Genomic DNA, 14,373 nt, shown 5'->3' with positions numbered 1-14,373 from the left:
GATGGGGAATGCCTGCAGTATCATTAGTGGTACTTGTTGTGTGTGTGCTGTAATCAGTGCTTGTTGCTGGATTATCCTGACAGGTTACGTGATCTTCATTAATGTTAAATGTTTCTGTCTGTTGATGTGTTTGATCAGCAACCTGTTGTTTGATAAGTTCAAGTGTTGTTTGTGGGATAAGGTTGTTGTGTATAAGTTTTTTTTTTTTTTTTATCAACAATTCTTTGTTCGGTGACAATGAGATGAGGATATTGTTGTGTGAATCTATGATGTAGTTGTTGTCTGTATGCTGTCATGTTTGTTTTGAGTCTTGTGATGGTGTAGTAAGTACAGATGATAGACTCATTCATTTCTATTGTCCATTTCATCCATTGGCATGGTTTTCTAGCTATTGTGGTCTGTGGATGCATTACCACAGAAACACAAGGGCTGTGTGGGTTCCTCACTTCTGTTGAGGGCATTGCAGTAGCCATGCTTGGACCGGTACTGCTTTTGCCACCAGTAACCAAGGGAGACTATGGCCTACTTTTTGAACATGAACCTCTGCCTAACCCACGAGCATGGACCTTGTTAACCCAGGTGACGTCTGAGCCAGTATCACACTTAGGACTGGTTACTACAATGATAAATATCTCCACAGAATATGGATGTGTGGTCACTCTTAGCTTCATTTCTCCCCATAGACCTTACTGGCATGGGTGTCCCTACCAGGAGCTTGTGCTCCAGCCCACATTGCCCTATGGATCAGTAAAATTACTGAGCTCTCCCACCACGACCAGGTGGTGACCACAGGAGAGTTATTATTATTATTATTATTAAATAAATTGTAAAATTGTTTGAAGAAAATATTTTGAATCATTTCCTTATCAATAAATCATTAGTATTAATGACATTTTATGATGGCAGGTACCGGTACTTGCCAGCTAGATGTCATTCTCAGTTAATAATAGAAATTGATAGTGAACTGCAAGACACTAGTTAATAAATTTTTCTGAATTTTCTGTTTACATTGAAAGTTTTATTCAACTCTGATCAGAACTAAAGTTTATTAACTAATTACAATTCTCAAAAAGTATTTTATTTCTAATATATAAACTATTATAATAAATTTAATATGAAATTAAAAACTAAATAAAAGAAAAATCAATTAGCTTTCATTAAAACAGACTTGTGAATTATCCTAATTTCAGTGTTATCCATGCCTCCGTTACTGGTGATTATCCAGCTTGGATAATCACACATATACTGTATTTACAAAAAAAAGAAAGTGTTTTCTAACTAGTGTTTCTACTGATATCTGGTTACAAAAATATAGTACAAATATTATTAAATATTTTTAATCATATTTAAACTCTGAATTAGTGAGATACAATTCCATCCATTATGCAAATACAGTGTGAAATTATGCAAATGAAGTATTAGCCAAGAAGTGTTTAGATAGCAGTTGAGGTTTAATGTAACTCAACTGCTAAAACTCAAAATAACTGAAACAAAAGGGAAAATAAATAATATAAGTAACTAAACATAACTATAAATAAAAATGTCTCTTGATACATTGCATTTTTCAAATTTTTTAAGTGTTATTAATAGCTTGATTTAGCAAATCAAATGAAATCAATTTTAAATATCAAAGACACTCACAGAACATCTTTGATTTTTGAAGTAATAATACTCTGATGAAAGTGTCTGAATAAAGTCAAACATCAGTTATTAAAGAATTAGTGCTGGAATTTATGGTTGTTTACAGTTCTTTTAAAATGATTTCAAGTTACCAAAATAGTAGCCAGCCATCCTAATCTTTTTATTACTGTAGAGAAGTTACAATTTATATGTTAGGTTAATGATGCATTATAACATATGCTATATTATGGAAACATAACAAAGACATGTCTAAACTTGTGCACTTTGTCACACACAAGAGGTTAATTTGTATGGTAGGGACCAAAAACGTACATGGTCACATATTGGAGGAGGGTACAAATCAGAGATGGTCACAAAATAGTCCAATTTAAATCAATGGAAAAATTTTGGGGAAGTTTTCTGCTGGTCACAAAATACAGGTGGTTACAATGGGAGTTATGATTGTGTTCAAAGAAAGTTTTTGAAATGTCTGTGGTTAAGGATTTTTGATCATATGAAAATTTATAATTTCAACACTTTTTTAATTACATGTTTCATTTCAAATGTTTTTGAACACAGTATCCTGGTAAATTACTTGATGCTGATTAATGACTTGTGTGAAATTTCACTCTCGTTATCAAAATGTTTGATATTTCAGTATATTCTTTCAACATATTGATATATTTAGATCGTTGTTTCTCAACGAAGCGATATTGCCCCCATGTGGGTGTTTTTCATGTTGAGAGGATGATTAGTAACAATTTATATTTTGGGGTGCAAAAAACAATTTTCTGGGCGATATAGTAAAACATTATATTAAGAATAATTGGATATTTTATTCGTTATATCGTGCAATAATTAAACAAATAACATTATACTAGTCACTAGTCTATTCAATGTAGTACGAATTTGGCATTAGCCTTGGCCCTCAGTATCTGAATTTTGAAGTGAAGGGGGCAATACTACGTAATGGTTTTATTGAAGGGGGCAAAGATTCGTTAGAGGTTGAGAAACACTGATGTAGATGATAAGATTTTACTTCTTTATCAGGCAAAAAATACTAATAGGTAAGTGGTATTTTAAAGTTTTTCAACAAAAATATGAATATATATACAGTAGAACCTCGATTATCTGGACTAATTGGGGATGAAGGTAGTCCGGATAAGGAAAAATCCGGATAATCGAAACAAATACTTTAATTTGTCTTTTAATGATAATACAACACGTTTTCTTTTCGATGACATATCGGTAATATTAAAAGTAAATACTGTATTTAAATCGTGATCAAATTTTCAAGAAACAAACGTTCGTATTGAATTTGGACTACTACTGACCAACGCTAACAGACTACCTATTGTTTAAAAGGCCCTCTGGTGGCGCAAGAAGACGGATTTTATAAAATAAAAAGCAGTTGAAACTGCATTTTTATGAATAAAAATTTGACAAACTGTTTATCGTTTTATGACGAGTAAAATTTTTTTGTCGCGTTCGCGGCTTTTAAGTAATGCATAAACCTTCGAGGCGCGAGGCCCTTCGGACCGCCAGGCATAGGCGGTGGCCCATGTCATCCATGCCTTACGCCGCCCTTGGTCATAGAAATGACGTAATTTGAATATAAATTATTTATAAATACGTATGTCAAGTTATATTTTTATTACTACGTAAAATATATTTAAGAGTTTACGACCACTGTGATGGGTGAGACGTTGTTGAAACAAAAAAATTATGCATTCCATCACGTACATAAACACTGTCGTAATTCGCCAAGTGCAAATCAGCAAATTCGTAAAATTTTTGTTTATTTTTAACAATCCGGATAATGGAGGTTATACTGTATAAGATTTTCCTCGCAACTATAGGATTAAATTGGACAGCTTCAAGGGGCTGGATTATGGTTGCAGGCTGTATGTTGTGAACTACATTTTAACTACTATAATTCAGAATTGAAATGTCTAGAATGTATATTACAAACATATATGTGTAAATAAAAGAATATATCTTGATTGAAAGTAGACTAAGTCTGTTTTATTTATACTCAATTAAGATAATTACTATTTACTTTTACTATTATAAAAATAATTAATAATTATTATTAATTATTTTTGTCTGTTTTATAACTTGCTTTTATCTAATAATAATAAATCATGATATCATTGAATTACCTAAAACTAATATTTTTAAAGAATTGAAGTAGAGAGAGATTTTTAAGTTTAATAAATCTCAAATAAAAAATTTAATTACTGTTTTTTTTTCTCTCTCTCTCTCTCTTTTTTTTCCTTTCATTTTTTAATGTACTTTTCAATATTTAATTTCTGGATTAAATTTAAAAAATTTTTAGTTTGTAATTTATAATAATATATAATTTTAGTTTAAAATCAAAATAATAATTTTTTAAAAGAAATTAAATGTTTCAGCTTTCACCTGCAGAAGGTATTGATATTGAAGTGCCTAATCAAGAAAATGAATTATCTGCAGAATTTGAAGGTAAATAAGGAAGCTTAAAAATAAATATAGTACATAAATTTCCACTATACGTACATACATATTATATACAGTCGACCCCCCCATAACACAGGAGATGCGTTCCGGTTTTTATGAAATCCATTTTCTACGAGTCCTTAAATACATGAGCCAATCACAGCCCAGCACATATGCAGTTTACGGACTACGGCTGTTTGAAAGGTTTTCTTCCATAAAATTAACCGATTCTAGACTAATTTGACTCAACATTTTCAAAATACAAATCTCTTTTAGCATGTTTATATGAATACGGTTGCAATTTTTTTGTCGTCATATAGGAATCCGAACTATATGAACCCGTTTTATAGTGGGGTCTACTGTATATATATTATTTGTTTTTATCATTCAATCACTTTTTATTCACATTACACAAAATCATAACAAAAAAAAAAGAAATATATTTTTCTTTCTTTTTTCAGACTTAAAACAAAATAAATAATGACTAAATTCTATAATTAAAAAAGTAAATAAATTTTTTACATAGATTAGTTAATACTTAATGACTTAAGTAAAATAGTAACACTAGTTAAAAATAATCTTCTAGCAAACAGTGTTTGTATTTCATTTTTTTAATTATACATGAAACCTTGTAAATTTGATATTAAGTGACTTCACCTCTTATTAGACATTTCCTCTCAAATTTACTTGAATATATTAAAAATGGATGCATTTAGATGAATATTTTATGAAACTAAGCTCAATATTTAAAGCACTTAAATAAATTAAAAATTGAATTATTTATTTTAATTGTGTTTAAACAAATTATAAAATTATTTAAAAGATATTTTATTGAAGTAATATTAATAATGTAAAATTCTTTTATTTGTTATATTGATTCATGTAAAAATTTTTCTTCTCCAGATTATATGCATTTCTATTATAATTTAGAGACTAATTTTTGTAAAATGTGGAAAATTTTTCTTTTAGTTGAAACTTGAAATTTATCTGTCTAAGATTTATAAAACCTTTTAGAACTTATTTTATATTATTATTAGGAATATAATTTTGTATTTAATTTAGATATGAAATAAAATTATGAATGTCTATATAATAATTTGCCAGTATTTTTTAACTGTTCTGTTCAGTTTTGATTAAGTTTATATATGTCATCTCTGCAATGGATAAATTTGTTAGTCTGATTTAGACATATCAGAAATATAATTGAAATATAATAATCAGAAAAATAATTGAAAGATTTGAGATTTAATTTTTTTTTTATATATTTAGAATAATTTGAAGTGCCATAGAACTCTAAAAAAATTATTTTACCACTAGAATTAAAAGATAACAACAATAAAAATACAGGTCATTTTACAAACTTGGCTGGTAGCTGCATATTGACTGAATTGGGGTTCTGAAGAATTTAAAGAGAATATGCCCCTGTGATATAAGAGGTGTTTCATATCCTGTTAACTTTATATAATAGACACCCTTTACATACTAACATAGATGCATTCTTTCTATCTTGCATTGCAACAGCCTGGCCAAGATTTGTGAAGTGTACTGTAAGATTATTTTTTTACTATTTAGTTATAGTTATGGTCACACTTGTTACTAATAGTTTGAAACTTATCATTTTATTCTGAATTTTGAATAGAAAAAAACTCATTACATACAGAACCAAATGAAATTTATGTCAATAATCAGATAATACAATTAGATATTGCAGTCTGATAACAATTTGGTTGTATTGTTTGAAAAACTCATTATATGAGACAACATTCAATGATACTATATTTTGTATTTATATAAATTAGTTAAAATATTGCTTTACAGGAAATCAATACTAGTTTAATATTAAATTTTATGTAATTTGTGTTTACATTTATTACATACTTACGGTTAATAAATAAATCTACAATTGTTTGAATTGTGGACAGCCTATTATTCAGAAATTTGCTTCAAAATTTTCAATTGGCTAAATCCTTTTTATTNTTTTATATATTTAGAATAATTTGAAGTGCCATAGAACTCTAAAAAAATTATTTTACCACTAGAATTAAAAGATAACAACAATAAAAATACAGGTCATTTTACAAACTTGGCTGGTAGCTGCATATTGACTGAATTGGGGTTCTGAAGAATTTAAAGAGAATATGCCCCTGTGATATAAGAGGTGTTTCATATCCTGTTAACTTTATATAATAGACACCCTTTACATACTAACATAGATGCATTCTTTCTATCTTGCATTGCAACAGCCTGGCCAAGATTTGTGAAGTGTACTGTAAGATTATTTTTTTACTATTTAGTTATAGTTATGGTCACACTTGTTACTAATAGTTTGAAACTTATCATTTTATTCTGAATTTTGAATAGAAAAAAACTCATTACATACAGAACCAAATGAAATTTATGTCAATAATCAGATAATACAATTAGATATTGCAGTCTGATAACAATTTGGTTGTATTGTTTGAAAAACTCATTATATGAGACAACATTCAATGATACTATATTTTGTATTTATATAAATTAGTTAAAATATTGCTTTACAGGAAATCAATACTAGTTTAATATTAAATTTTATGTAATTTGTGTTTACATTTATTACATACTTACGGTTAATAAATAAATCTACAATTGTTTGAATTGTGGACAGCCTATTATTCAGAAATTTGCTTCAAAATTTTCAATTGGCTAAATCCTTTTTATTTGTCATTTTTGAAGTTCTGTTTTACCATTGGAGAATAAGTGTCTGTAAAATAGACAAAGTTTTTTTATTCAAATTGACATATCTTAAAAGAAATTCATTATTCATTAGGAGTGGTTTTTAAGAGAATTTTTATTATACATTGAAGTAACAATATAATTTTTATAGTAACAACATTCTTGACAATTTATTTATCAGTATTCTTCATTGAGAATATAAATAGTTACAATTGGTCATTTTGTTTTACGCAATCATCAATAGTATTATTTGAGGGAAAAAAACTTAAAAATTCCAAACGGATAATTTTTTTAAATATCAAATAATAATAATTTAGAATTAAAGAAATGTTAATTCCAAATAATAAATGAATATAAATGTTTTACTTTATAATTTTATAATTGAATAAAGGTAATGAATTTGAAAACAATAATAATTAATTTTCTTTATATCACAAAATAAAAATGGTTGTACTAGATTGCAACATTATAACATAATATTAAATAGAACGTGTTCAGCAAAATATTAAACAATAACCAAACACCTTTATCGTTGACGAGAAAGTTTATTTAAAATAAACGTTTTTGACCTATTCCATAAGCCATCATCAGGTTGAAAAAGGACAATTGGAAGATTTTGTTCCACAAGATTGAATATAAATATTTAAATTTCAAAAAAAAAAAACTGACAGCAGATTAAAAAATAATAATAATAATAATAATATACTAATAATGTATAAAAATATATATAATAAAAACAAAGAATAAAATAAAAATAAACTCAGAAATACTACTAAATATAAGTATGAACTAATACAATAAAATTAACATGTAAATTATGAGTTTCTGGCAGTATTTTATAAGTAGTAGCCAAAAAAGAAAAAAACAGATTATGCAAGTATCATTTATAGTTTACTATACACATGCAAACCCATTATTATTACTTAGGAGAGACAGGCAGAACCCTAGGTAAAAGATTAAAAGAACATGATGCCTCTATATGTCTTAAACATAGACACTCACCATGGTACTATCACACAAAACAGACAGGTTGCACAATAGACAAAAACTTACATCAAGAAAACATGTTTATTATTCTTAGTACAGCAAAAATGCTGGGATGTCTTTGGCTGGAGATGTGAGGTCTGTATCANATGTCTAGTATATTATTATTTTTTTTTTTAAATCCATTGTTTTTTTTTTTCGAAATTTAAATATTTGTATTCGATCTTGTGGAACAGAATCTTCCAATTGTCTGTTTTCAACCTGATGATGGCCTATAGAATAGGTCGAAAACGTTTGTTTTAAATAAACTTTCTTGGCAATGATAAAGGTGTTTGGTTATTGTATAACATAATAATTGATACTCTTGTAATAAATAATGATACATAGCTTTTCTGTTTTTAGATTTACAAATGCATCTTTGTCATTTCAGATTTATCTATTATATATATTTTACATTTTTTGAATCATTTAAGTTTTAAAATTGTTTGAGTACAATTAGTATAATATGAATTTACAAGTCATTTTCCATAATAATTTGTCTTTAAAAATTATTTTATTGGAAAAACCATCAGAAACCACACTTACATATAGTCCAAATACTTTCGAGGTACTTAAGCTCAAAAGTACTTGGAGACAGTAAAAACGCATTCTACACTCCATGAATTCAAAAACATTTTAAATTCTATCAAATTCTAAAATTTTAAAGTAGACAAACTTTAATTCAGAACCTAGCATCACCTTCTGCACTGTTTCTTTTTATCTAAAAATACTGTACTCTTGTTTGAAAATTGAACCTTTTTAACTGTAAAAAAATTATCCTTGCCTGTTAAATGTATCTCACTTGTCAGCTGGAACAAAACTCATTAAACACTATACCTTTCAGTACTTTTCCAGCACAATTATTCTTTTTGACTAATGTTTTTGGTTTCTGTAGTAGGTCGTCTCCACATCTGTTAGGAATTTACCATTCAACTGTTCTAGTTCGGAATGCCTGCAGGTGCGATTGTACATGATGAATATTATAAAACTTAAATTTTAATTTTATATTTGTCATACATCATCTGAATACATGGGCATTCTGAATTAGAATAGTCAAATGGTTAATTCCTAACAGATCTGAAGAAGGTCTATTAAAGAAGCTGAAAATGTTAATGATAAAGAATAATTGTACTAGAAAGTGCTGAAAGATATAGTGTTTTCTTTAATTTTTCAGCTGTTAGTATATTTTCTTCCTCTTACTTTTTTCTAAGTGTGTGTTCTTATTTAACTTCTTCAACCTTCTGTAATAGTCTCTATTAGAGAGTTCCTTGTTACAGTCTTCAAATTACTCCCTTAGCCTCATGTCTGAGGTTCTCCCTTGTTCCTATATAAAATTTCTTCCTTTCTAACTTCTTTATTACTGATATCATATATATTCTTCTCTGCTTTTTGTGTTTCTCTTATCTTTCTCATTCCTAAGCCTATTAAAAAACATGAAATTTCTCTTTAATACTATTTTCTTATCTGCTTTCTTTTTCTATGGTGTTCTAAAGTCCTGGGCCCAGTGAGTCAACATAATGTAGAGATCTTCCTTGCTGGCTCTGCTTTCTTCTTTTTTCTAACTCTGAAAACTATCTCTTGAAACTATCTCTGAAATTCCATGTTCTTCTACTAGTTCTTTTAAGATTTCAAAAGCTGTCATTCTGTATTTGTATGGATCCTGTGAATTAAACAATATAAATTGGTCTGAAAGCATTCTCTCTACATCTTTTTGTTTCATATTCATTTTTGTCAATCCATATGTTCAGAAAATGCATTTATTTTTCTGACCTAAATTCCCTCAGAATGTAGCATTTAGTTTCATATCAGAATTTGTTTCCTTTAACATTTTAGAATGTATTTCTGAATTGATGGCATGTAGAATTTTTTTATTGTCCCTGATGATTAACCTAAGATGCTTGCAAGTACTTGGGACTAGATGTAAGAATGGTTTCTTGTTGGTTTTTCCAAAATAATTCTTAAAGGCATACTAATTATTTAAATTGTTATACAATATTTGATTTTATGATTAATAATTATAAATATTAATATATAACAGAGTTAATAGCTAATTTATGTATGTTTGAAGGATGACTTCAAATATAAATTTTGAATGTTAAGTCATTATTATTGATATAAAAATAGCAACTTTTGTTTTTATTCCAAAAACTCAAATAAATTTTAAAAATTTATAGGTCCTTGTAATTGTTCTGATAGCAGTGGATTTGCAGAAGATGCAATATCAGAGAATATATCTGCAGCAGAACATACTAAAAAACAATTTGATGAATTATATACTTTGGTGAGTGTTATTGTAATTTTCTGAATTTTACCAATTTTCAAGATAAGTTATTTAATGATTGGAAGAATTTTGTATAAAGGTAATGTCTACACATTTGCTATTTTGAATATACTACATTGCTCTATCATGGATCATTTTTCCTAATGTATTATACTTGTATAATAAAAAGTTATTGTATTTAATGATTGTGTTTCATAATGTAGAGATAACTGCATACTTTCAGAATTTGTATAATGGTATAAGTTAATTATTTTATTTTAAATGTGACATCATCCTTAGATCAGTATCATATAGACATTAAAAAACTAAAAATCTGGAAAAATTTCCTTCCTTTTTATTTTGAACATACAGATTTTCTGTTACACATGAATTATTTAATTCTGAATATTTTTGAAAACTGTTTGACTTTTAGAAATGGAAGATCTAAAAGACAAATACAGTGGGTGATTGGTTAACGAGCATAATCCATTTCAAGACTGTGTTTGCTATCCAAATTGTTCATTAACCAATTATCAATTTACCATAGATTTTTATGGGAAAATTTTTATTTGATTAATTCATTCTGGAAACCCCGAAAATAAAAAATTATATATTTTCTTACTATGTTTATTCATATGTAATAATAAAAATACATATATACACAGTCTTGCATTTTTATCAGTCATGTTTTTTCTGCTTGTGGGACATTAAAGAATCTGTCCAATGTCGATTGCTTTTCTCTCTTCTTCAGGATTTTTCAGAAGTAATTACAGTAGAGCGTCGATTTTCCGAAAGTCAATCATCCGAAAGAATTCCAGTCAGCAAATTTAAATTTTCGCCAGTGCTGTGGCGCTTTAATCTTTGGCTATGTCTTGGGCTACTCAAATATTTTACGTTTTTGATACTAAATTAACATCTGAAGTATAATTTTTTATTATTTTTATATTTTTCAATATATTTATTTTGTTTGTACAAAATAAAAAAATAATTTTTAACGATACAATAGTCTTTGTTAGGCTTAACATCGACGAAAATTCAACGCGAAGCGACACACAACGGAGAAAAATTTCGAAATCGGATACGTTTAACTATTTTTTCGTATGTAAATCAGTTATCCGAAATATCAATTATCCGGACAACCCCAGTCCCCAATTGATTCGGAAAATCGACGCTCTACTGTAATAGCATTGTTGTTGTAGAGATCCCTAAGCCTATTAACCTCAACCTGGTTTGGATGCCATTCTAAGACTATTGTTCTGACATCCTTCCATTTCTTCAAAAGATCTTTAGCTGCTTGAGTCTTCTTGATTATACTGTATCTTTCTTAGATAAGATTGAACTGTGGCCTACTGTAGACCTGTTCAAGCCATACTGCCCAGCAACATCAGACATCTTCTGCCCACTATCTACCTTTGCAACTATACTCTCACCTTTTGAAATTAAAAACCGAGACAAAACTTAGAGTGCCTTTTTCATTCAAATTCTTCATTTTAAACTTTTTGACAACTTAAAAATTATTTTATTTTTACACAGGTTTGTGTCACCAACATTTAATTCTGATAACTAACTATAACAATTATTGACTAAAAAACTGTACCAGATGCAATAGAAATATGAATATTGTTTATCATTACATATTTTGTTGCAGCAAATTTATTGTTTATTCTTTTCTTTGAGATTATGTATTTTCTTGTGGGACAGTTTATTTGTGTTAAAAATAACAATAAGAAGTTATAAAGTGAAATATATTAATTTATTTCTGTATTTCATATTATTTCTAATATGATTAAATACATATTAAAACCATAGAAATATCTTTTAATTAAGCAATTTCAAACTAATTTGAAATGCACTATAGCACACAATTATATAAAGATTTTGAATATATGGAATATTGATTAATGTAGTTATTGATAAAATAATTGAGTAATTTATATTAAATCTAATTATAAAATTTTATAAATCTTCAAAAGCTAATAAAGTACTATTAAATTTAATAATTAGCTTAAAAGATAAGATATATTTTTGTAACACAAAATTATATCTTGTATTCATTTGAATAAAGAATTCTCTGCTAATAAGCAGTGTGTTCTTTATTCAAACCTGATTCTTAAATATATTAAATAAACAAATGTAAACATACTATATTTTATTTTTCAAATAATAAATTTTATTTTTTTCAAGGAATCCCAAGAAAATTTAATAAATAACAATGCATGGAAAAATAATATAGATTCACAGATAAATAATAATACTAATGAACAATTTGAAAATGATAATGATAATGTGAAAGACTTATATAAAGAAAAATCATCAAGATTAAAGAGGGCCTTTTCTTTTGTACAAGGAGAGAAAAACTCCGATTCTTCTAGTTCATCTGATCAAAGACGACATTCAGCTATTGTTCCTGGAGAATTAATTTTCTCACAACTACAGAGAAGAAGCTCTCTTTGGCATTTGCATCCTCCATTATGGTGGAATAATTTAAGTGATTTATCTTACATATCATCAAGTGAAGCAACATTAACCAGTCATCATAGTATGGAGAAAGTTAGTGATGATGCATCTAGTCCAAACAAAGAGACAGAAGCTGCTACAGCAAGATTTATTTCTACACAAAGTATTTGGATTTCAGATATTAAAAAAGATGATAAAAACTCAGATTCTAAGGAAAACAATATGAAAACTGATAAATTATATTCACATGAAGATTCCCAAAATATAAAAGCTAAAACATTCCAGTATTGTTCATCTGCATCAGAAAGTGCGCTTATTTCCTCATCCACAATAGAAGAAGAATTTAAAAACTTTCCAATTGTAAGTTAAATTCTCAATAATTTAAACAAATTTAAATTGTGAACTTATTAAAAATTTAATTTTTTTCTTTAAATTGATTTATTGCCTATTTATCAATAAATTTATTCTTTCTACTTAATCTAACAGCTGTAATAAACAACAAAGCTTTGCCTAGATCAATAACTTACAATAATAATTATTAGAAGAAAAATACATGTTGAAATATTAGAATTATGTTAAATAGTAACACTAGTAAAAAATATATAGTGCAAATACATTATTGTAGAAAATTGTATTATTTACATTGATACAATAATTTTACAGAATTAAAAACAATATATTAATGTATGTGAAGAATTTAACATGTTCAGATATCCTTAAACAAATTTAATGTAATTTAATAATTACAATAATTAAATTATTTTTACTTTTACTTGTTTCTCAAGGAAAGATTGAGACTTGTTAATTTTATTTATTCACAGTTGGTTCCCTTGTTTATAGTTTTGGTTTTTGTGGGAATTTATAGGTCTGCAATTTTTGTGATATATAGTAGAGCATCAATTATCCGAATCAATTGGGGTCTGGGGTTGTTCAGAAAATCGATATTTCAGATAACCGATTATGTACGAAAAAATATATTAACCTATCCCATGTTGAAATTTTTCTCTGTTGCGTGTCTCTTTGTGTTGAATTTTCGTCAATGTTAAGCCTAACGTAAACTTTTTAAAATAATAATCATGACTATTGTATCGTTAAAAATTATACTTCAGAACTTAATTTAGTATCAAAAACGTAAAATATTTGAGTAGCCCAAGACATAGCCAAAGATTGCAGCACCACAGCACTGGCGAAAATTTAAATTTGCCGACTGGAATTCTTTCGGATAATCGACACTCTACTGTATTAATAAATAAATTGTTTATGTAGTGTAGTGTTGATCAATGTACAGTAGACCCCCCTATAACACGTAGATACATTCCATGTTATATGAATTTCATGTTGTAGGAATCCTTAAATACATGAGCCAATCACAGCCCAACACATGTGAAGTTTACGGACTACGGCTGTTTGAAAGATTTTCTTCCATAAAATTAATCAATTCTAGACTAATTCGACTCAACATTTCCAAAACACGTATAATTTTTTGGGAATAATCCATATAAACTATGCTATAAACAAAAAATTGTAGGATTACTTACCAAGTGTGCACCGTTCAACGTCGCCATTGCTTAAGCTTGTTTTCGTCGCGGAGCAGCACACCGAACAGCGGCCGCGATTTCTGATAAGTTATTTTTCTGCAAAAAATTTGTTGAACTTTGGAGACATCATTAATATAAATAATTTTAATGGCCGTTGAATAAGAAATGTTTCTTTCACAAGAAATGTATAAAATTACAGTACTGTATTAGACTTACAGTACCTAATTTACATACTGTACAGACAATAGTAAACTCAACTTACCCGCCTAAACTCTCCACGCTAGA

At 27.7% G+C, this 14,373-nt stretch overlaps 1 protein-coding gene across 3 annotated transcripts in view; it reads left to right on the top strand.

The window, feature by feature from the left end:
- Nucleotides 1-12,934, top strand: part of LOC111629708 — a 92,306-nt gene extending 79,372 nt beyond the window's left edge. For all 3 annotated transcript variants that reach the window (XM_023373607.1, XM_023373611.1, XM_023373618.1), the window contains 3 exons: nt 4,035-4,104; nt 10,008-10,114; nt 12,278-12,934. In XM_023373607.1, the coding sequence (XP_023229375.1) occupies nt 4,035-4,104; nt 10,008-10,114; nt 12,278-12,919 (819 nt within the window). In that variant the 3' untranslated portion in view covers nt 12,920-12,934. The remainder of the gene's footprint in view (nt 1-4,034; nt 4,105-10,007; nt 10,115-12,277) is intronic.
- The last annotated feature ends 1,439 nt before the right edge of the window (nt 12,935-14,373 follow it).

Source organism: Centruroides sculpturatus, unplaced genomic scaffold (assembly GCF_000671375.1).
Source record: "Centruroides sculpturatus isolate CEXI.00-Female unplaced genomic scaffold, Cexi_2.0 scaffold73, whole genome shotgun sequence".
Classification (NCBI taxonomy): domain Eukaryota; kingdom Metazoa; phylum Arthropoda; class Arachnida; order Scorpiones; family Buthidae; genus Centruroides; species Centruroides sculpturatus.
Note: the sequence above shows the minus strand (reverse complement) of the source record. Positions and strands in the feature narration are given on the sequence as shown.